Here is an 18,337-nt window from a genome sequence, read left to right on the forward strand (position 1 = left end):
GCTCATGTCTCAATGTTACGTTAGGGATATCGTGTGTGGGTTTTGCGTTAGGGGGAGAGCGTGGAGAGCGTGGGGCGTTTAAACCTTCCATGGCCGAGGGCCGCTTTTAGCGGTCTTGGGGTTCGTTGAGGTTTAAGCAGACATGTATTTCTCGGGGCGTTACAGTCCAGATATGGGGAATGCAGAGTAGTCGTGAGACAAGGTGGTTGGGTTGGGTGAGGGGGCATTTCTGGTTGCGCCACCATGGACGTATAGTGGCCAGGGGTCATCAGGGTAGCTATTATGTGTCAGGGAGGAGCCAGTCACGTTTGGTGGCTAGTGGTATGTAAGGGCATCATTGGGGTGGAGGTGACATGTGTAGTCTCGTGAGCCCCGCACAGCGGTTTGGGCTGGTTGGTTAGGTCTAAGGTGGGTGGGGTGATTGGTGAGGTTTTTTTGGGATTTAGGGGAGGACCCTAGGCTCGGTTGTCTGTTCGGGCTGCGCCCTCGTCAGGGGGTATGAAACCAACGGAGGTGATACCTCATGACTCTGCGAGTCTTTAGGGGGACACCTAGTCTACGGCGCGTAGGCTGTGTGGATGTTCCTAGGAACTGTCCTAGTTCACGCGGAACTACCCATATGAACCCAATTGCCTAAGCCGCGCTCGGCGTTTTTAAGTGGCAATTAGGCGCTCTTGGTCGACGGCCCTGGGCTCGGGGTCGGCGCGACGCCCGCCCTGGTGCCGCCTGAGCTTTTACCCCCTGGTCGACATTGCCGGCCTGTGGTACTTTTTTTTTTTTTTTTTTTTTTTTTTTTCGTGAATGTACTAGTTTTATGCTATGTCTTTTGCTTTTGCTTTTTACCTTCCTAGTTTAACGACATTGCGGTCGCTCCACTAGTTGTTTCTGCTTGTGCTGGTAGTCATGTTGATGTTGAGTTGCCGACGACCATTCATGTCTTGTAGTATCAGTGCGGCACTCCCGGGTCATATTCTTAACACAAGGACCTTGAAGTATCATGTTATCTATATTCACAGCTTCCGTCGAAAACTGCAGTCTGAACTAACACGACCTCATACTAAGCCTCGGTGGTGCCCTTGAGACGAGAAAGTCCTTGTTGTCTGTGTTAGGAGTTGATGAAGTGTTTGAAGATGGTGATGTGTCGCCTTTATCGTCCAGAAGGATAAGGAACCCATAAAATGGGCAGCACCTATGAAGGGAAGCTTGTCACTTGGATGATGATTACCGTCCCCTCGGAGCTTTAGTACTGTACTCGGCGCCGAATAACACAGAAGGTATGGGCTAGGCCGAACTACACATGACAGATGAAATTAAACCCCGCAAACTGGCCCTGGACCCTTGTTGGACAAGAACGCACCTCACTTTCGACTCTCCTTTGCGTCTGACTGCAACATCACTTAAATTCTTATGACAAAGCAGCAGATTTCCCCGATCATTGAGAGTGAACAACATCATGCGACCACATGGCTTTGTCGAAATGTGGCTTGCAGATGAACAATATTACACCTGTGCGTTTCAAGCGCCGGGACGTTCGCTCAATTCGATCAATCAAAATCGATACCACCCAGCTGAGGGGGTGGAGGAGCGTGGAGAACACCCAATTCATCGTTCGTCCGAACCACAATTCGCGCATGCAGCTACGCCGCCAGTGTCCTCCGTGCGTTTCTCATGAATTCGGATTCCTTTGAAATGGATTCACCATCGTTATCCATATCTGTTCAACAGGGCTTTTCTTCCTCCGTATTTTATCACTGAACGCCCTGCCGTGAGGCTCCTCCTTCGATTGCCTCCCTTCGTCATCGCAGCATCGAAACTCAGCCGTGAACTCGTCGTGCGTTAAGCTAACATGGCGTGGAATAAAGCTATCGGAATTGATCTTGGGACCACCTACTCTTGCGTTGGTGTCTGGCACAATGATCGTGTTGAAATCATTCCCAATGACCGTCCGTTGGGCATTCCCTTCAGAGTTGGGTCCACTAACGATCGTGATCTTTCAAACAGAGGGTGACCGTACGACACCATCCTGTGTCGCTTTCACTGGAAGCAGGCGTCTGATCGGTGATGCTGCTAAAAACCAAACATTCATGAACCCAAATAACACGTAAATCTTGCCTATGTGCTTTATACACTTTGTCCTAACTTGTGCTTTATTCTTGAGAGTTTCCAATGCCAAACGTTTGATTGGGCGGAAATTCGACGATCCTGGAGTTCAGTCTGATCTCAATGGATTCCCCTTCAAAGTCACAGACAAAGGCAACAAGCCCATCATTCAAGTCTCTTTTCGTGGGGAGCAGAAGGAATTTGTAAGTAGCGATCTTCATGTTCCTTGAGATACTTTGTTTCCAATCATCCAGAACTTGGGCTGACACATTGCTTTCTTAGACCCCCGAGGAAATTTCGTCCATGGTCCTCACCAAGATGAAAGAGGTTGCCGAAGCCTATCTTGGTCAGACCATTACCAACGCTGTTATCACTGTCCCCACCTTCTTCAACTACTCGCAGCGACAGGCCACAAAGGGTGCTGGTACTATTGCGGGTTTGAAGGTCCTTCGGATCATCCACGAACCTACCGCTGCTGCTATCGCCTACCACCTCCGCGATCCCCACGTGGTCCGGGATGGATATAATGTCCTCATTTTCGATCTTGGAGGCGGCACTGTCAGTGTGTCGCTTTTAACCATAGACGAGGGTACTACCTTCGAAGTCAAGGCAGTCGCTGGTGATCCTCACTTGGGCGGTGAAGATTTCGATAATAGTCTCGTCGGCCACTTTGTTCAGGAGTTCAAGCGCAAGCACAAGAAAGACCTCTCGACGAATGCCCTTGCTCTTCGACGACTACGCACGGCATGCGAACGCGCCAAGCGTACCCTTTCTTCTGCTGCTCGGGCTTCAATTGAAATTGACTCGCTCTACGGGGATATCGACTTCTATACTACCATAACCCGTGCTCGCTTCGAGGAACTCTGCCAAGGTCTCTTCCGTCGCACCCTCGAACCTGTCCATAGAGTTCTTCGTGATTCCCGTATCCATAAGTCCAACGTTCATGAGATTGTCTTGGCCGGTGGCTCCACTCGTATCCCTCGTATCATCAAGCTCGTCTCGGACTTCTTCGATGGCAAGGAGCCCAACAAGTTGATCAACCGTGACGAGGCCGTCGCCGTTGGTGCCGCTGTCCAGGCCGCTATCCTGTCCGGGGATACCTCGGAAAAGACTAAGGATTTTCTCCTCCTTGATGTTGCTCCTCTTTCCCTTGGTGTCGATACCTTGGAGGAGGCTCCGGATTCTCTCCCTGACGGTGCTCCTCTTTCCCTTGGCATCGAGACCGCCGGCGTCTTCACTCCCCTTATTAAGCGTAACACGACCGTGCCCACCAAGCGGTCCGAGATTTTCTCCACGTATTCCGACAATCAGCCCGGCGTATTGATCAAGGTGTACGAGGGTGAATGTCCACGCACCAAGGACAACAACCTTCTTGGAAAGTTCGAACTTTCTGGTATCCCCCCTGCACCACGTGGCGTTCCTCAGATCGAGGTCACATTCGATGTTGATGCGAATGGTATCTTGATTGTCTCGGCTACCGATAAGCGGACCGGTAAGTCGAATCGTATCACGATTACCAACGATAAAGGACATCTATCGAAAGAGGAAATCGACCGCATGGTATCTGAGGCTGAGAAGTACAAGCAAGAAGATGAAGATGAAGCCGCCCGCAGCTCAGCTAAAAACGGTCTTGAATCGTACGCTTACAATTTGCGCAATTCGATCCAAGATGAGAAGCTCGCCGACAAGTTCGGTGCTGCGGATAAGGAGAAACTTGGGAAGGCGATCAAGGAGGCGATCTCGTGGTTGGATGTTTCGCAGGAGGCCAGCACGGAGGAGTACGAGGAGAGGCAGAAGGAGCTTGAGCAGATTGCGAATCCGATCATGCGGAAGTTGTACAGTGGTGCTGGCGGCTTCTTTGGTGCTGGCGGCTTCCTAGGTGGTGCTCCAGGCGGTTTCCCTGGGCCTGGAGCCGATGATGGTCCGAGCGTTGAGGAAGTTGATTGACAGCATACTCACCTGGCTGCTTTCGTTCCTCGCATCACGAATATTCCCTATCCTCGTTGCAAACATCCATTTCTCATTCCCCCTCCCACACATCACAATAACCCCTTCATACCTGATGCTCCTTATTATACAATTGTTGGGAGAGAAAGAAAAACAATTATTTAGATTCTGGTTTATGAAGATCCCCACGTTGCGCGAAGTGAGGTGTCGGCTGGAATGAAGCGCAACAAGAAGCCCCTCCAGGCCGGGCGAAGCGCTGCTACTGAACAATGCACAATGCTGGTGTTTGCTGCTGGGCGCTGATGGCCTCCGTGCGTTCGCTTCTCATGAATTCGGATTCCACCACGGATTCCACATGCACCATGCACTTATTTCTTTGAAACGGATTCACCATCATCACTATATATGTTCAACAGGGTATCTCTCTGATCGTTGAATGCCCTGCCGTGAGGCTCTTCGTTCGATCACCTTATCACCGCAGCATCAAAACTCAACTGCCGTGAAGTCGTCATGCGTTAAGCTAACATGGTGTCGACAAAAGCTATCGGAATTGATCTTGGGGCCCGGCGTGGAAATTATTCCCAATGGTCGTCTGTTGAGAATTTCCTTCGGTTGGGTCCACTAACGATCATCATCTTTCGAACAGAGAGTAACCGTACAACACCATCCTGTGTCGCTTTCGTTGAAAACAAGCGTTTGATTGGCGATGTTGCTAAAAACCGAGCATTCATGAACTTGCACAATACGGAAGTTTTGCCAAGATGCTTCATACATCTTGCCTTAACCTGTGCTTTACCCTTTAGAGTTTCTAATGCTGATCGCCTGATTGGGCGGAAATTCAACGGCCCTGGAGTTCAGTCCGATCTCGAAGGGCTCCCCTTCAGAATCATAGACAGAGGCAACAAGCCCATCATTCGGGTCTCTTCCTGTGGGGAGCAGAATGATTTTGTAAGTGGCGATGTTTATATGCCTTGACACACCTCGTCCCCAATCGTCCTGAGCTAAAGCCGACACATTGCCTCTTTAAGACTCCCGAAGAAATTTCATCCATGGTCCTCATCAAGATGGAAACTACTGATGCCTATCTTGGTCAAACTATTACGAATGCTGTTATTACCGTCCCCGCCTCAACTGCTCGCAAAGACAGGCCACGAAAGATGCTGGTGTCATTGCGGGTTTGAACGTCCGTATCATCAGCGAACCCGGTGCTGCCACCGCTTATGTTCTTGAGAGTAAGGCTCGGAGGGAGCGTAACGTCCTTATTTTCGATCTTGGTGGAGGTTCTTGACCATTTAAGGGACTATCTTCGTCGTCAAGGCCACTGCCGGCAATTCTCACTTGGGTGGTACAACTGTCTCGTCAACCGCTTCGTCCAGGAGTTCAAGCGAACGACCTTTCGACGAATGCCCGTGCTCTTCGACGATTACGTACCGCGTGCGAACGCACCAAAGGTACCCTTTCTTCTGCCTCTCAGGCTTCGAGTCGAGCCATGAGGGTAGCACCCTCGAACTCGTCGAGAAGGTTCTTTGTGATTCCAAAACTGACAAGTCCAAGGTCCATGAGATCGTCTTGGCCGGTGGCTCCACCCGTATCCCTCGCATCAACAAACTCGTCTCGAACTTCTTCAATGAAAAGCCCACCAAGTCGATCAACCCTGACGAGGCCGTCGCTCGTGGTGCTACCGTCCAGGCAGTTATCCTTTCTGGCGATGCCTCGGAGACCTTCTTGATGTCGCTCCTCTATCTATCGGTATCGAGAATCGATGGTGTCTTCAAGTCCTCTCATCAACCACCGTGCCGATGAAGCGATTTGAGATTGTCTCTGTCGATTCCGACAACCACTCTAGTGTGTTGATCCAGGTGAGAGCGCACCCGCCAAGGACAACAATCTCCTCGGCAAGTTCGAGCTTTCTGGTATCCAACGTGGGATTGGGGTCATATTCGATATGGCATCTTGAACGTTTCGACCACTGTGACCGTATCACAAATACTAACGACAAGTCGGAGGAGGAAATCGAGCGCAAGGCCGTTGCGGCCAAGAACGATCTCAAGTTGTGCACTTAAAATTTGCTTCACATGGTTCAAGACCTTCATAAGGCGATTCAGGAGGCGATCTCGTGGTTGGATACTTCTCATGAGGTTGGAAAGGAGGAATATGAGGAGACCTTGAGTGAGCTGCGGATTGGATGCTGCGGAAGCCGTACAGAGGGCCGGATGGTCCTGACGAATCTTGTGGTAGACAGGGTGCCGATGTTGGTCTCGATGTCAGCTATCGACTCTCAACGCAGACCTGCAAATGACAGGAGAATGCACAGACGGCGAGGGCCTGAACCTAAAGCTCAGCAATCCCCTTTCTCGATGCCTAACATAAGTCCTTTGGAGTACCTGGATGGGAAAATTTTAGATCAAATTTGAAGCGAATTTACCATGAGGCTGCTTGGGTTACTTTTTCGTTTGGATGAACTAAATCCCTTCTCAATTCGCTGCCATACTGAGTCCCGGACTCGTCTCTCCATATATCTTATCTCCTTCTGCTGCCCTCCATGCACTGAGGCTAAATTTTCCGTTGCCCTTGATCCAGCTACGTACTGAAGGCCAACAGCTTAGCCGGAAAAGGCAAGAGGAAGGCAGCTCCCGAGTGTTCGTTTGCATTGGGCTCTTCTCAAAGTTTGTGTCATTGCTCCAGGTGGAAGAAATAGGTCAAAGTGACGATTCTGGTTGTAGATACAGCATTCCTTTATCCAAAATCAAACCAGGGCCTAGAGATGTACTCCGCTTACGCACACGCACAATGCGCTGCACCTACGCCCTGCATCTTGGACACCTCCCTCCAGAATCGGGATGTGTCCGCACCTGGCTCATCAAGGTTGCAGGGATATCGAACAAAACAAAAAGGCGTATTCAGAGTATCATACCGTCGCAATCGTGGCCCCAAAACCCGCGAAGAGATCAGAAACGCCATTTGCAGTCATCCCCAACCCTGCGCTCCATATCCATCACAAATCCACCCCATGAATCCAGGGCTCAACACTGGACCGGGCATTCAATCTGTCCAGTGTGGGGTCGTGCCAGTGATGCCGCCGCCAAGCGCTTGGTGGAATGGAGACATCCCTCCTCACCCAATCACCAGTATGCCATCCCCCCTAGGATATGCCGGGGATTATGGGTGGCCAGGGTGGCCACCCAACGCTGTCGGATGCGTGCAAAGCCATCACAAATCTGTGAGTTTCTCGATTCTGTACATGGATCTATTCATTGATAAGCAACTCTGTCGGTCAGGATGGTGATGATATCATGGCCGTCCACGGTCGACGATCAAACATATATGGCGCCATTGGCACGCCTGTCCCAAAGAGAGGGTGAACAATGGGCGCATTCTGCCATCAACCGCCGAGGGAACAATTTACACATCCATAGCCGAGAGGAGTTACCGCAGGTTATCAACCACTCCAAGTGCTGCTCTCCTAGGGACTGTCTGGCTGTTTGCTTGCTCAAGTTCTCCTCCAGGTATTTGTTATGTTGCGAGGCTCTTGTTCGAGGTGGTTGATTTCCTCAGTTCGAGCTGTACGTTTGAGAAAGTCCCGCGTTCCTGTTTATCGTAGCGTCAAAAACCGCACCCCTTTCTCCAATATATGCTCGTATCTGTAAACCTGGCTCACAGATCACTGTCAGGAGTTTGGATGAAGCATCGCGCGCGTGTCGGTGAAGACCATGTTATTTCATTCTGCTCTTCCCATCATAACGGTTGGTGGGCAAAAATCACTCACTGAGCGCCGCATCTGCGGGTACCGGCCACCTTCAATATTGGCGATCGACTCTACATCAGTGGTCCCTTCAGCGAAGAAAATGAATCATGCGAGTCCATGGGTGAATATCGCAACCCTTATCTGCAGCCCCGAAGATTGCAATCTAAGCTCACCGCGCACGCAAACAGATGCTGCAGCTCGTCTAGCTTGAGGGTTATTGTGAGATGTTCTGCTTAGTTTCGTGAGCGATGGATCTCGAAACTCGGAGGCTAGATGACACCACAGTTCTGGCGCTTTATCAAGCCTCCGCACAAGGCTGAAAGTCCAATTCAATCATATCCATTTGTCCGTCAGTTCCCGAACTCATTGTAACACTGATGCGCTCGTATCCGATACATCTTATCTGGTCGCATGGATTTACGATGTTCTTCGCTTCTTACATATACTGCGCTCATGCTGCTCATATTATATGCAGGGCTGCGCGACAAACGTGCTCTCCACTGATGATTGATCTCATTTCGTTAACTTGAAGCGCATGCTTTTGGTATTCTTATAGAGGCTGGTATCCTGCCTAGCTTTTGGTCTTCCCGCCTAGTTTAAGGTCCAGTTCCTCGTGAACGTGATTTGATCGCAGTTGCTACTGAGCGCTTCGTACAGGAACGTTTGAGAACCCTCGTAAGGACATCAAAGTTGGATCCTCCCTTGCGTTATGGCGGAGGTTTATTTAAAACCTAATTGACGAAGCTGGCCATCGCATCGTCAATCCCCAACAACTCAGAAATCCAACGGGAATGCGTTGCTTCTTTTGCAATAATCTGTGCTGGCAAGTCTTTGAGTCCAAACCCTGGAGCTTCGGGAACGCCGAGGGTTCCGTTGTTGGCCTGTGCCATGAAGCACTGGTGTCCACAGCGATATATAGACACGACTGTCTACAAGCTCATCGCTGCGGAGTTGCCTAGGGGATCAAATACGTCAGAAGAAACAACTGGCGGATCGATGAATTACAGTGGGTTGAACCCAGCGAGGCTTTTGGAGATCCTCTCCAGCGCAGATGCCTCATTGACTGCAGTGGTCCAACTCCCGGTACCGGCATTTAATTTTCCAAATAGCTGGTCAATGCGAGCTGAAGATTGTATATGAGCCATGTGGTCAGCACTTGACAGTTCGCCCCATTAGCTGGTTCCCGCCGCACTCAAGCAGTGGTTTATGCAAGGAGTCGTCAGATTGACTATCGGTTGAATCAGTGTTTTAGGAGCATGGTATTTTTGTCCTCACCCTGTGATCATATCCAAGCCGTGGGCTGAAGTCTTCCTGTTTCCAGAGCCTTCCAGAGAAAAAGAGTAAGCCCTATTCCAATTCTCCCGCGTGGTGGGACTATTCGGTGCGACAGCCGCAACGCGGACAGAGCCTTAGGTGAAGGGAAAATCGACAGAACCTCACGACGGGGCGAGGAACGACAACATGAATCAGGTCAGCGGTTCATTGAATTATTACCGATCACCTTCCCGCTATTCCTGCAAATTTCGTCAGGCGATTTTCATTTGGAAATGGCAGAACATGGCTGCATGTCGGATTTCCCGATAAATTTGGGCTGTCACAATCCTCCAGGCCTCCGACGTTCAATGAATCAATCGCGTTTTAAGACTGCACTGAACGCGCCCCACATTGGTTATTGTTAACACAGATGTTAGTATAATCCACCTCTTTCGCGAAGCCCTTTATTTTACATTGCCCATGTCATATCCGTAACGGTAGTCACCTATCCTTCCACACCCCCGCCAAATCAACTCTATCACACACCCATGCGCCAGTAATCCCTTGAGCGGAGGAATTGTCTTATGCGAACATATTCGTGGATATCGCGGCGCCATCAATCAACCCTTATCTGCGATCCCAAACAAAGAAATACTGCAACTTGTCCAGTTTGAGGGTTATGGTGAGATACCTCTGCTTAGTCGCTTAGTTCCATAGCATTCACTCTCAAACGTTGGAGCTCGAGAGATGAGACTACGCATGATTCTAAAGCTTCGAGTTAAAGGTCGACGATTATGACGAACGTTAATACACTCCTGCGCACCATTGGCTCTCTGCACGAAGTGAGAAAGGTATTATTACGAAGTCATAGGGGCTGGGTTCCTGCCTATGAGAAAGGTTAAAATGATCATATCAATTCATCCGAAGCAATTGCAACGTTGACCTTCTCTTGTCCGGTCGCACGGACCCACGATGTCTCTCGCTTCAAGTCTGCCTTATATACTCCACCTACTCCGCTTGCGTAGCAGGATTGCGCGACAGGCGTACTAAGTGATGATTCATCTTATTTCGTTGATTTCGATGCTTCCGATCGATCTCGCTCGCCTAGTCCCGCGCGCAGTCCCTCGTGGACTTTATTTGATCAATGAGCTGTGAAGAGCCTTTGATTGCTGCCTTGTTGCTGCTGAGCGCTCCCTACAATGGATCCGCAAGTCGCAGGATCGATTTGGACCCCTATGATAAGGCCTTCTCCTGTGTTACGACGGAGGCCTGTTCAAACCCTAACCCAGTTGTTGGACATCGCGTTCGACGTGTAGCCACGAATAACTTCTTAGCTGAACAACAAAGGGTTCAACTGTGAATAGCCTTGTTCCCGCTACTCCGTTGCGCGTCCTTTACACACAGACACCATTCAGAGTCGAGCTTTGTTCGACGGTCTGAACCCCGCACCATGTCATCTGAAGTTGTATGGCATTCCTCATACATCCTATCCTTGCGAGCGACCAGTCCACTCACTGTCTTGAATTGCATCACATCCCAGAACGTGAGTAGTGAGTACTTCGGTAGTCATTGTGTGCGTGTGTGTGCAGTGCGACAAGAACATTGGAACAGTTGAGGTCATAGGAAAATTAACAATGAGGTCGAACAAAATATGTAGATATTAACATGAACATTCCAATGGGAGCGATGGAGTGCTGTGCATGCCGGGATGCGTGCATGCGTGCGGTTCGACACTGACAGAAGAAGGTTCATGGAAAGACGGAAGCCAAAAAACAAAAAAAAAACAAAAAAACAAAAAAACAGAGCAAAACAAACAAAAACCACAGCACCTCGGGGTTTCCATGTAGTCCCATCCAGAAAGCCGCATCCATCGCTCTCTCTTGTTCACTGGAGTGAGCAGGTCCAAGACGCTGTCCGCAACTCTCGATTGGAGATGTGACGTTCCGCGTGACAATCAAGCGACCGAACGGTACATTGAAGGACTACCATGGTACTAACCAAGCGGTACCCGGCTTAACTTCGCAGATCGGACGGGATGCGGTGCTTCACGAGTCCCATGGCCGTGGATGTCCGACGATACATTCTTAAGCCCCATGATGAGTTTTCCAGTTCTTTCCGACCCTGCTCTCCTTGTTGCAGCAGTAGAGCACTATCAAAATGACCATCATAAGCAATCAGTATTTGATCTCGGCTCCAGATCCAGACACACACGTGACTCCCCTTACCACCAACTGGCCGCACAAAACCACTTTGGGCAATAACTTGCACTGCTTCGCCTGCATATCCTGTCACCTTACCGCCACAGCTGTACGTACACCATCAATTCGCCTCGGGAATAGCATGCCGATGCCGACGTCGAGACAAAAAAGTGGAGTCCTTTCTGCATCATATCTCAGGCTTCGATTGTCTTGAAATGTTCTACCTCACGGTTCGCCCCTTCCCGATCTAGCCATCTGCCAGTGTCCTAGTGACATTCAGCTACTATCGATAACCCTTGATCGCTGGTGCTCCTAGTCACTTGTCAATTTTCACTCCCACCCTATCATTCAACCCAGGGCCCCAAGCTTCGTGGCCTTTCTCTTTTTTGTCTGCCACTTCCGCTTCTTCTCTCCCCTCCATCGCCAATGGCGCTTTCAGCTACGGAATTTTTGAACATCCTTTAACGATCAACGACACACGTTTAAAGCTTGTACGACATATTGTCAATGACAACTGTTATTTCAGCCACCTGATGCTTGCAGTATTATCTGAGAATTGGTACTTACATCTTGCTGCGTAATTTCAAAGCCATATCATGCAACCCACAACCGGAACTCCTCCTTTTGCATGTGTTACGGACACTCTTTCCCCAACCTGGACATGAACTGATGTGACAGATGCCCAATCGCTCTAACCTTTACTAGTGTTTTTGCCATGCGTGGATGGTAAAGCGCTTATACACATTAACAAGTGGCTTCGCGTCACAGACGGTGCTGCAAGACAAAAGGGGGGACTACAAAGGCGAACAACATGAGGTTTCGGACCTTTGTGCGGCCCAGGTCCTTCTGCCACCCGCCACGTCGGGTTGCCACGTCAACAACAACAACCTTCCAATTGCAAATGGCTTACTTCTCCTGGAACAATCATGATCATAACCATGCTTCATGGAACCTATCACACCAAGGTCATACCGGCCAAATTTCATATTCCAGTGATTCTTCGCAGATGGAAGATAGTCACCAAAAAATCCGCGAGGAAGGGTGGCGTTTGGGGGTCTTGGACGTCCTTTGGGCACGCCTTTCCTGCGTAATAGACTGACGGGTGACCTCTCACCGTATCATGAGCGAAAGTTTTGCCGAGTCTTCGTGCAAGTGAAAGAAAACTCAGTCCGGCCCTCAGATCGATGCGTGGCCATATGTCCCTTTTCCCTGGATGGCGCAACTGTAAAGATGCGATGCCGAATGGAGTTTCGATACTGAGCTAGGATGTGCTGACGATCCTGGCCATTTGAGGCCATATATGACTTTCTCGCAAAGATCTTCCAGCAAAAATGTCCCTCCTGTGCTTAGAACCTAACCGTTGGAAAAAGTAGGAAAGTTAGATCTGAGAGAGGTCGATCCCCATATTTAAAATGGGTTTTTTTTTACGCAACTCCAATTTTCCCCGTGAGGGTTTCTATAATGCTGCAATTGTATCGCGCACAGGATCAGCCCAGATTCTGAACCGCGGGTGTTGCCCAGTATGTATTGTACAGCACGATGCTCCAGAGAAACGAAGTGAAAATACCTCATTCGAACACGGAAGAAACGGCGAACCATTGCCTTATCGTGGTCTTTGGTAATTAGTTCCCCGTCCGATACACCATCTGGTCGTTCAATAGTATTCGTATTAACTCCCCCTGGGTATCTGACTTCCTGGTATGTTCCTGCCCAATCAAAATCTAACAGATGGATAGCCAGTGTCTCGGGATCAACGAGGGTGCTCACCTCTCGAGTATCGCCATGGACGGTGTTATTGTCGTGCAACGTCTGAACGATATTTCGCATCTTAGATTTCACGAGTTCCCGCTTACCGCCCGAGAGCGCAACGCCAGAAAGTGGACGATATGGTGAAAAATCTATGACGACCATGAACCAACTTCCAGGAAGCGAAGCCACCTGTCGAAGCCGGGGCGCATGTCCCAGGTCGGCAAGTAATCGATGAGCCTCATTCGGATAGCGTCTCGCAAACTTGGTGCACAAGGTCTACCGTTTGTTTGCTGTTTCCTCGACTCGTGATCGATAGGTCAAGTCAATATCCCGATCCGTCTTAGCTTGTTGGGTAGGGAAATGTACGATCTATTTCCAGGACCAGGGAGCGAGGGAGCGACTCGTAGTACCTCTCAATCCACTCGACAGCTTTCTTGAAAGCATTCAGGCTAGACGCAATAGCACTCCTGCTAGCTTCGTCTGTCCAGTGGAACGTTAAATCATGCATGGGAGTCAAGGGTTCCACATTTATGTTCTTTCCCGTCTACAAACAACCATAAAAGCCAAGTGTAATGACCCTAACCCACTTCATTAATGTTTTGAAAATTTACAGATGGTCAACATACCTAAATCAATCATGAGAATACATGAGAAGCGGGACTGGCGGACCTCTCCAAGCGCATTATGTAGGAATTGTGCGTAACAACCGACAGCTTCGAAGAGGGCGGAGCCAGAACCAGGATCATTTTCGCATTCTCCAATAGTAGGCGGCATGATGACTTTACAGTTTTGAACTCAGTATGATGGACGGTTCCTGGCTCCATGGGAATCTCGTGGTCATCCAAAACCTTTTAAATTGCCGACCTACGAGAGGTTTGATCATCATACCATTCGCATGCAGCTGTAGTGAGCTCTTGAAGAAGCCCTTGCGCCGATGCTGTTGGCGACGCCGCACAATCATCCTTGAATTGTCTCGGTGGGGAACGGTGTAATGGTCGAATGGCCGGTTGCGGTTTTGAACCTGCTGGGCTTGGAAAGAGCGGATGGGGCCACCCTCAAGATCTTTTTGAGACGTTCTGGCTCCTCATCCCGGGGAGGGGGCCTCCGCCGTTTGGGCAAGGCTACAGCCAAATTGGGGTGATTAAACATCTGAGCCGAAGCAACGAAGCTATACCACTCACTATGCTCTACTTTGACTACCACATGAACCTGGTCCCTAAAGCCTTCTCCAAAAACGTCGCCTATTTCTTCTTCTTCATCAAGAGGATCCTTTCCGTTGATGCTAGCCATTACTCTATCAATAAGCTGCCCCTCGCCTCTTTTCGTCAAATTTTCCGGCTTATTTGGATGAGTGCAGTGGATCATCAGACAGAAGGGGCTTACTGCCTCACCTTGTACAAGAGAAGCTCGGTGGGATCGAAATTGTCATGTAGCCGTGGGTGCTTTTCGTAAATCTGATCGCGAATTTGCATGTCAAACTTAACATCATGGAGATGTAGACCAATTGGTCCGATGAGGCCGTAGTCGGGACAGGAGACGAAGTATGTTAGATATTCCGGGGAATTCGACATGGCATGGCGGTTGGCATGGCGGTCGCCCGTGACGGAAGCAAGTTGAATTCAAACTTCGCGGACCTTGGCGCGCACCATAAACTCCAAGGATCAAAGCGCAGTTATTCAATCCCAAAATTTAAGCGCGTAACTTTGCATTATTTACATATTTAATGCGCTTCGCATCGCTTGAAATTTTGCGTGTCACACAGTGTGTGTGGGGGGGGGGGACACAGGGACAACGATAAGAGAAATGATTGGCGAGACAAAGTTCCCATGTAAACGGCAATTCCCAAACCACAACCGGAGACGGTCCAGTGACGGTCTTCACAAGGACGAAGACAGAATAGGCAGTGTCACTTTTGTCCATAATTCTCGGGGCGGAGTTGAGACATACATTGCTCAAGGAACCCATAACCGACATTAGCGCCCCGCGCTTCGATGCCCAACGGTCCCCTCCTCGCTCCTCGCTCCTGACCCCAATAAGCACATACTTACGGAATAAATGTTATACGTGAAAAAGAGGCGGTAATATGATGGTCTTTTTGATATGTAAGGATGTGCGAAGGAAATTGAGTTGATATGTAGCAGCGGGGCGGCAAAGAGCGACCAAAGCGGTTCATTTGATGGAACAGAAGCGATGTAGACCCATCGATGCTTCTAGAATACGTAAACCAGCGTCGAAGATTGAACATACAACTATTTACAAGCAAATTTTCCAGAAATAGGTGGCATGTTCAACCCACAATTTATGAGCGAATAAGGTGAGGAAGCGCCCCAAATACACAAGTTCAAGCGCTTAGTTACGAATAAAGAAGTAAGAAGAACCTTGTAGACATTTATGGAACAATCGGGAATGTCCGATATAGAATTGCCTGGAAAGCGATGGAACTTCATCATCGCCTACATAAAGGCGTAAAGATTGGAGTCTCGTTCCCAGTGAACTTTTTCTCTCTGGAAAATCCTCTCCCCCACCAATTAGCATATAACATCAAAACTCACCGTACGCCAAGCTAAAAACGATGTCTACTGCTAAAGCTGTCGGTATCGATCTTGGGACGACTTACTCTTGCGTGGGTGTCTGGCAGAATGATCGGGTTGAAATCATCGCCAACGATCGTAAGTGGGGATTTTTTTTTCTTCACTCTGAGGTCGGGGATCGCTAACGATCATTGATTTTCTCCTTTGGATGATAGAGGGCAACCGCACGACACCATCCTATGTCGCTTTCACAGAAACCGAACGTCTGATCGGTGATGCCGCTAAGAACCAGGTGGCTATGAATCCACACAACACGTAAGTCTTGTGCGCTATACTTGATAAATCATATCCTCACTGATTCTCCATTCATCAGTGTGTTCGATGCCAAGCGTTTGATTGGGCGAAAGTTCGATGAACCTGAAGTCCAGTCTGATATCAAACATTTCCCCTTCAAAGTTGCTAACAAGGGCGGTAAGCCCACAATACAAGTCGAGTACCGTGGTGAACAGAAGGACTTTGTAAGTGACGATCTTCCTTGACGCGGTTTTGTGCAAGCCTGACACATTGCCATTTCTAGACTCCCGAAGAAATTTCCTCCATGGTCCTCATCAAGATGAAGGAGACTGCTGAGGCCTATCTTGGTCAAACCATCACCAATGCTGTTGTCACTGTCCCCGCATACTTCAACGACTCGCAACGACAGGCTACGAAGGATGCTGGTGTTATTGCCGGTTTGAACGTTCTTCGTATCATCAACGAGCCCACCGCTGCTGCTATCGCTTACGGTCTCGACAAGAAGGTTCAGGGCGAGCGCAACGTCCTTATTTTCGATCTTGGGGGCGGTACTTTTGATGTGTCGCTTTTGACCATTGAAGAGGGTATCTTCGAAGTCAAGGCCACCGCCGGTGATACTCACTTGGGTGGTGAAGATTTCGACAACCGTCTCGTTAACCACTTTGTTCAGGAGTTCAAGCGCAAGCACAAGAAAGACCTTTCGTCCAATGCTCGTGCCCTTCGACGATTACGTACAGCATGCGAGCGTGCCAAGCGTACTCTTTCTTCCGCTGCTCAGACTTCGATCGAAATTGACTCCCTCTATGAGGGTATCGACTTCTACACTGCCATCACTCGCGCTCGTTTCGAAGAACTTTGCCAAGACCTCTTCCGCAGCACGCTCGACCCAGTCGAGAAGGTTCTTCGCGATTCCAAGATCGACAAGTCGAACGTCCACGAGATTGTCTTGGTTGGCGGGTCGACTCGTATTCCTCGTATCATGAAGCTCGTCTCGGACTTCTTCAACGGCAAGGAGCCCAACAAGTCGATCAACCCTGACGAGGCTGTCGCCTATGGTGCCGCCGTCCAGGCTGCTATCTTGTCCGGGGATACCTCGGAAAAGACTCAGGATCTTCTCCTCCTTGATGTTGCCCCTCTTTCCCTTGGTATCGAGACCGCCGGTGGTGTCTTCACTCCTCTCATTAAGCGTAACACGACCGTGCCCACCAAGCGGTCCGAGATTTTCTCCACATATTCCGACAACCAGCCCGGCGTATTGATTCAGGTGTACGAGGGTGAGCGTGCACGCACCAAGGACAACAACCTTCTCGGCAAGTTTGAACTTTCTGGTATCCCCCCTGCACCACGTGGCGTTCCTCAGATCGAGGTCACATTCGATGTTGATGCGAATGGTATCTTGAACGTCTCGGCTGCCGATAAGACGACCGGCAAGTCGAATCGTATCACGATTACCAACGATAAAGGTCGTCTATCGAAAGAGGAAATCGACCGCATGGTATCTGAGGCTGAGAAGTACAAGCAAGAAGATGAAGATGCTGCTGCCCGTATTTCAGCTAAAAACGGTCTTGAGTCGTACGCTTACAATTTGCGCAACTCGATTCAAGATGAGAAGCTCGCCGACAAGTTCGAAGCTGCGGATAAGGAGAAACTTGAGAAGGCGATCAAGGAGGCGATCTCGTGGCTGGATGTTTCGCAGGAGGCCAGCAAGGAGGAGTACGAGGAGAGGCAGAAGGAACTTGAGCAGATTGCGAATCCCATCATGCAGAAGTTGTACGGTGGTGCTGGCGGGCCTGGTGGGCCAGGCGGCTTCCCTGGTGCCGGTGGCTTCCCTGGTGCGGGCGGCTTCCCTGGCGCTGGCTTCCCGGGTGGTGCTCCTGGTGGTTTCCCTGGTGGCCAGGGAGCCGATGATGGTCCGAGCGTTGAGGAAGTCGATTGACAGCATCCTCACCTTTTCCTCCTGCCGCTTTCGTTCCTCGCATCACGAACATTCCCTATCCTCGTTGCAGACGTGCATTTCTCATTCCCCTCCCCCCCACACACATCACAATAACCCCATCATTCTGTAACGCATCTAATGCTCATGTCGGCTCCCTTTTTTTTCTCCTGTTTGCTTCCACCGCTGTATTATGCAATTGTTGGGAGAGAAAGAAAAAATATTATTTAGATTCTGGCTTATGACCATGCCCACGTTGTGAGAACGTCCGCGAAGTGAGGTGTCGGTTGGAATGAAGCGCAACAGAAAGTAATATTTGCGGCTCCGTCGGGAACTCCGAAAAGCCTATCCTCATTCATTCTGCATATAGGACACGTGGTGGGAACTACTGAATTAAGGGGACCCTAAAATAATATTCCCCAAAATATTATTTTGTTTGCGACTCAGAAATCACACCATATCTATGGTCACACTCATAAGGCCGATACCCCTACTGCTCTGCTCTCTCCTTCCTCCCCCCTTCACTCCTTCTAGACTCGCGCTAGAACATACTAATTAGATAAAACTCCCTCTGGGGCCATGTCTC

The 18,337-nt window shown here is 49.7% G+C and overlaps 9 protein-coding genes across 9 annotated transcripts, besides 5 other annotated features; 5 read left to right on the forward strand and 4 right to left on the reverse strand.

The window, feature by feature from the left end:
* Positions 1-1,527: 1,527 nt before the first annotated feature.
* EI90DRAFT_3027752 (heat shock protein 70) lies at positions 1,528-2,158 on the forward strand. Its single transcript, XM_039058014.1, is given in 5 exon segments — positions 1,528-1,653; positions 1,678-1,710; positions 1,726-1,776; positions 1,791-1,946; positions 2,002-2,158. 2 exon segments carry the CDS (start codon positions 1,847-1,849, stop codon positions 2,103-2,105), a joined length of 204 nt encoding a protein of 67 aa, XP_038923866.1. The 5' UTR covers positions 1,528-1,653; positions 1,678-1,710; positions 1,726-1,776; positions 1,791-1,846; the 3' UTR covers positions 2,106-2,158.
* On the forward strand, positions 2,022-4,237 carry EI90DRAFT_34549 (heat shock protein SSA1). The gene is made up of 2 exons (XM_039067507.1): positions 2,022-2,303; positions 2,383-4,237. The coding sequence occupies exons 1-2, from the start codon at positions 2,115-2,117 to the stop codon at positions 4,045-4,047; spliced, it is 1,854 nt and encodes a 617-aa protein (XP_038923867.1). The 5' UTR covers positions 2,022-2,114; the 3' UTR covers positions 4,048-4,237.
* A 5-nt stretch (positions 4,238-4,242) lies between these two features.
* EI90DRAFT_3027757 (uncharacterized protein) lies at positions 4,243-5,516 on the forward strand. The gene has a single exon (XM_039058015.1). The coding sequence runs from the start codon at positions 4,573-4,575 to the stop codon at positions 5,020-5,022; it is 450 nt and encodes a 149-aa protein (XP_038923868.1). The 5' UTR covers positions 4,243-4,572; the 3' UTR covers positions 5,023-5,516.
* A 1-nt stretch (position 5,517) lies between these two features.
* Positions 5,518-6,269, reverse strand: EI90DRAFT_3284500 (uncharacterized protein; the record flags this gene model as incomplete). Its single annotated transcript, XM_039066929.1, has 3 exons — positions 6,042-6,269; positions 5,840-6,016; positions 5,518-5,790 (listed from the first exon to the last, which is right to left on the reverse strand). Exons 1-3 carry the CDS (start codon positions 6,180-6,182, stop codon positions 5,518-5,520), a joined length of 591 nt encoding a protein of 196 aa, XP_038923869.1. The 5' UTR covers positions 6,183-6,269.
* Positions 6,270-6,779: 510 nt separating this feature from the next.
* EI90DRAFT_3027762 (uncharacterized protein) lies at positions 6,780-7,249 on the reverse strand. Its single transcript, XM_039058016.1, has one exon. It carries the CDS (start codon positions 7,006-7,008, stop codon positions 6,823-6,825), a length of 186 nt encoding a protein of 61 aa, XP_038923870.1. The 5' UTR covers positions 7,009-7,249; the 3' UTR covers positions 6,780-6,822.
* Positions 7,250-10,086: 2,837 nt separating this feature from the next.
* On the forward strand, positions 10,087-10,661 carry EI90DRAFT_3027778 (uncharacterized protein). The gene is made up of 2 exons (XM_039058017.1): positions 10,087-10,438; positions 10,496-10,661. The coding sequence occupies exon 1, from the start codon at positions 10,191-10,193 to the stop codon at positions 10,404-10,406; it is 216 nt and encodes a 71-aa protein (XP_038923871.1). The 5' UTR covers positions 10,087-10,190; the 3' UTR covers positions 10,407-10,438; positions 10,496-10,661.
* A 378-nt stretch (positions 10,662-11,039) lies between these two features.
* Positions 11,040-11,195: a sequence feature (Protein overlapping with rRNA (EI90DRAFT_3010814, KAF8343984.1) was converted to a misc_feature.).
* Positions 11,196-11,257: 62 nt separating this feature from the next.
* Positions 11,258-11,351: a sequence feature (Protein overlapping with rRNA (EI90DRAFT_3010814, KAF8343984.1) was converted to a misc_feature.).
* Positions 11,352-11,564: 213 nt separating this feature from the next.
* Positions 11,565-11,683: a sequence feature (Protein overlapping with rRNA (EI90DRAFT_3010814, KAF8343984.1) was converted to a misc_feature.).
* Positions 11,684-11,811: 128 nt separating this feature from the next.
* Positions 11,812-11,817: a sequence feature (Protein overlapping with rRNA (EI90DRAFT_3010814, KAF8343984.1) was converted to a misc_feature.).
* A 337-nt stretch (positions 11,818-12,154) lies between these two features.
* Positions 12,155-12,184: a sequence feature (Protein overlapping with rRNA (EI90DRAFT_3010814, KAF8343984.1) was converted to a misc_feature.).
* Positions 12,185-12,668: 484 nt separating this feature from the next.
* Positions 12,669-13,767, reverse strand: EI90DRAFT_3010815 (uncharacterized protein; the record flags this gene model as incomplete). The annotated part of the gene is given in 4 exon segments (XM_039056406.1): positions 12,669-12,708; positions 12,728-13,142; positions 13,360-13,473; positions 13,620-13,767. 4 exon segments carry the CDS (start codon positions 13,765-13,767, stop codon positions 12,669-12,671), a joined length of 717 nt encoding a protein of 238 aa, XP_038923872.1.
* Positions 13,768-13,950: 183 nt separating this feature from the next.
* On the reverse strand, positions 13,951-14,564 carry EI90DRAFT_3010816 (uncharacterized protein; the record flags this gene model as incomplete). The annotated part of the gene is made up of 3 exons (XM_039056407.1): positions 13,951-14,114; positions 14,175-14,331; positions 14,385-14,564. 3 exons carry the CDS (start codon positions 14,562-14,564, stop codon positions 13,951-13,953), a joined length of 501 nt encoding a protein of 166 aa, XP_038923873.1.
* A 1,001-nt stretch (positions 14,565-15,565) lies between these two features.
* EI90DRAFT_2963884 (heat shock protein 70 family) lies at positions 15,566-17,754 on the forward strand (the record flags this gene model as incomplete). The annotated part of the gene is made up of 4 exons (XM_039055472.1): positions 15,566-15,662; positions 15,740-15,839; positions 15,898-16,042; positions 16,102-17,754. 4 exons carry the CDS (start codon positions 15,566-15,568, stop codon positions 17,752-17,754), a joined length of 1,995 nt encoding a protein of 664 aa, XP_038923874.1.
* Positions 17,755-18,337: the final 583 nt, after the last annotated feature.

The sequence above is a fragment of the Cantharellus anzutake genome, assembly GCF_015039405.1.
Source record: "Cantharellus anzutake strain C23 chromosome Unknown EI90scaffold_1, whole genome shotgun sequence".
In the NCBI taxonomy this organism is placed as follows: Eukaryota; Fungi; Basidiomycota; class Agaricomycetes; order Cantharellales; family Hydnaceae; genus Cantharellus; species Cantharellus anzutake.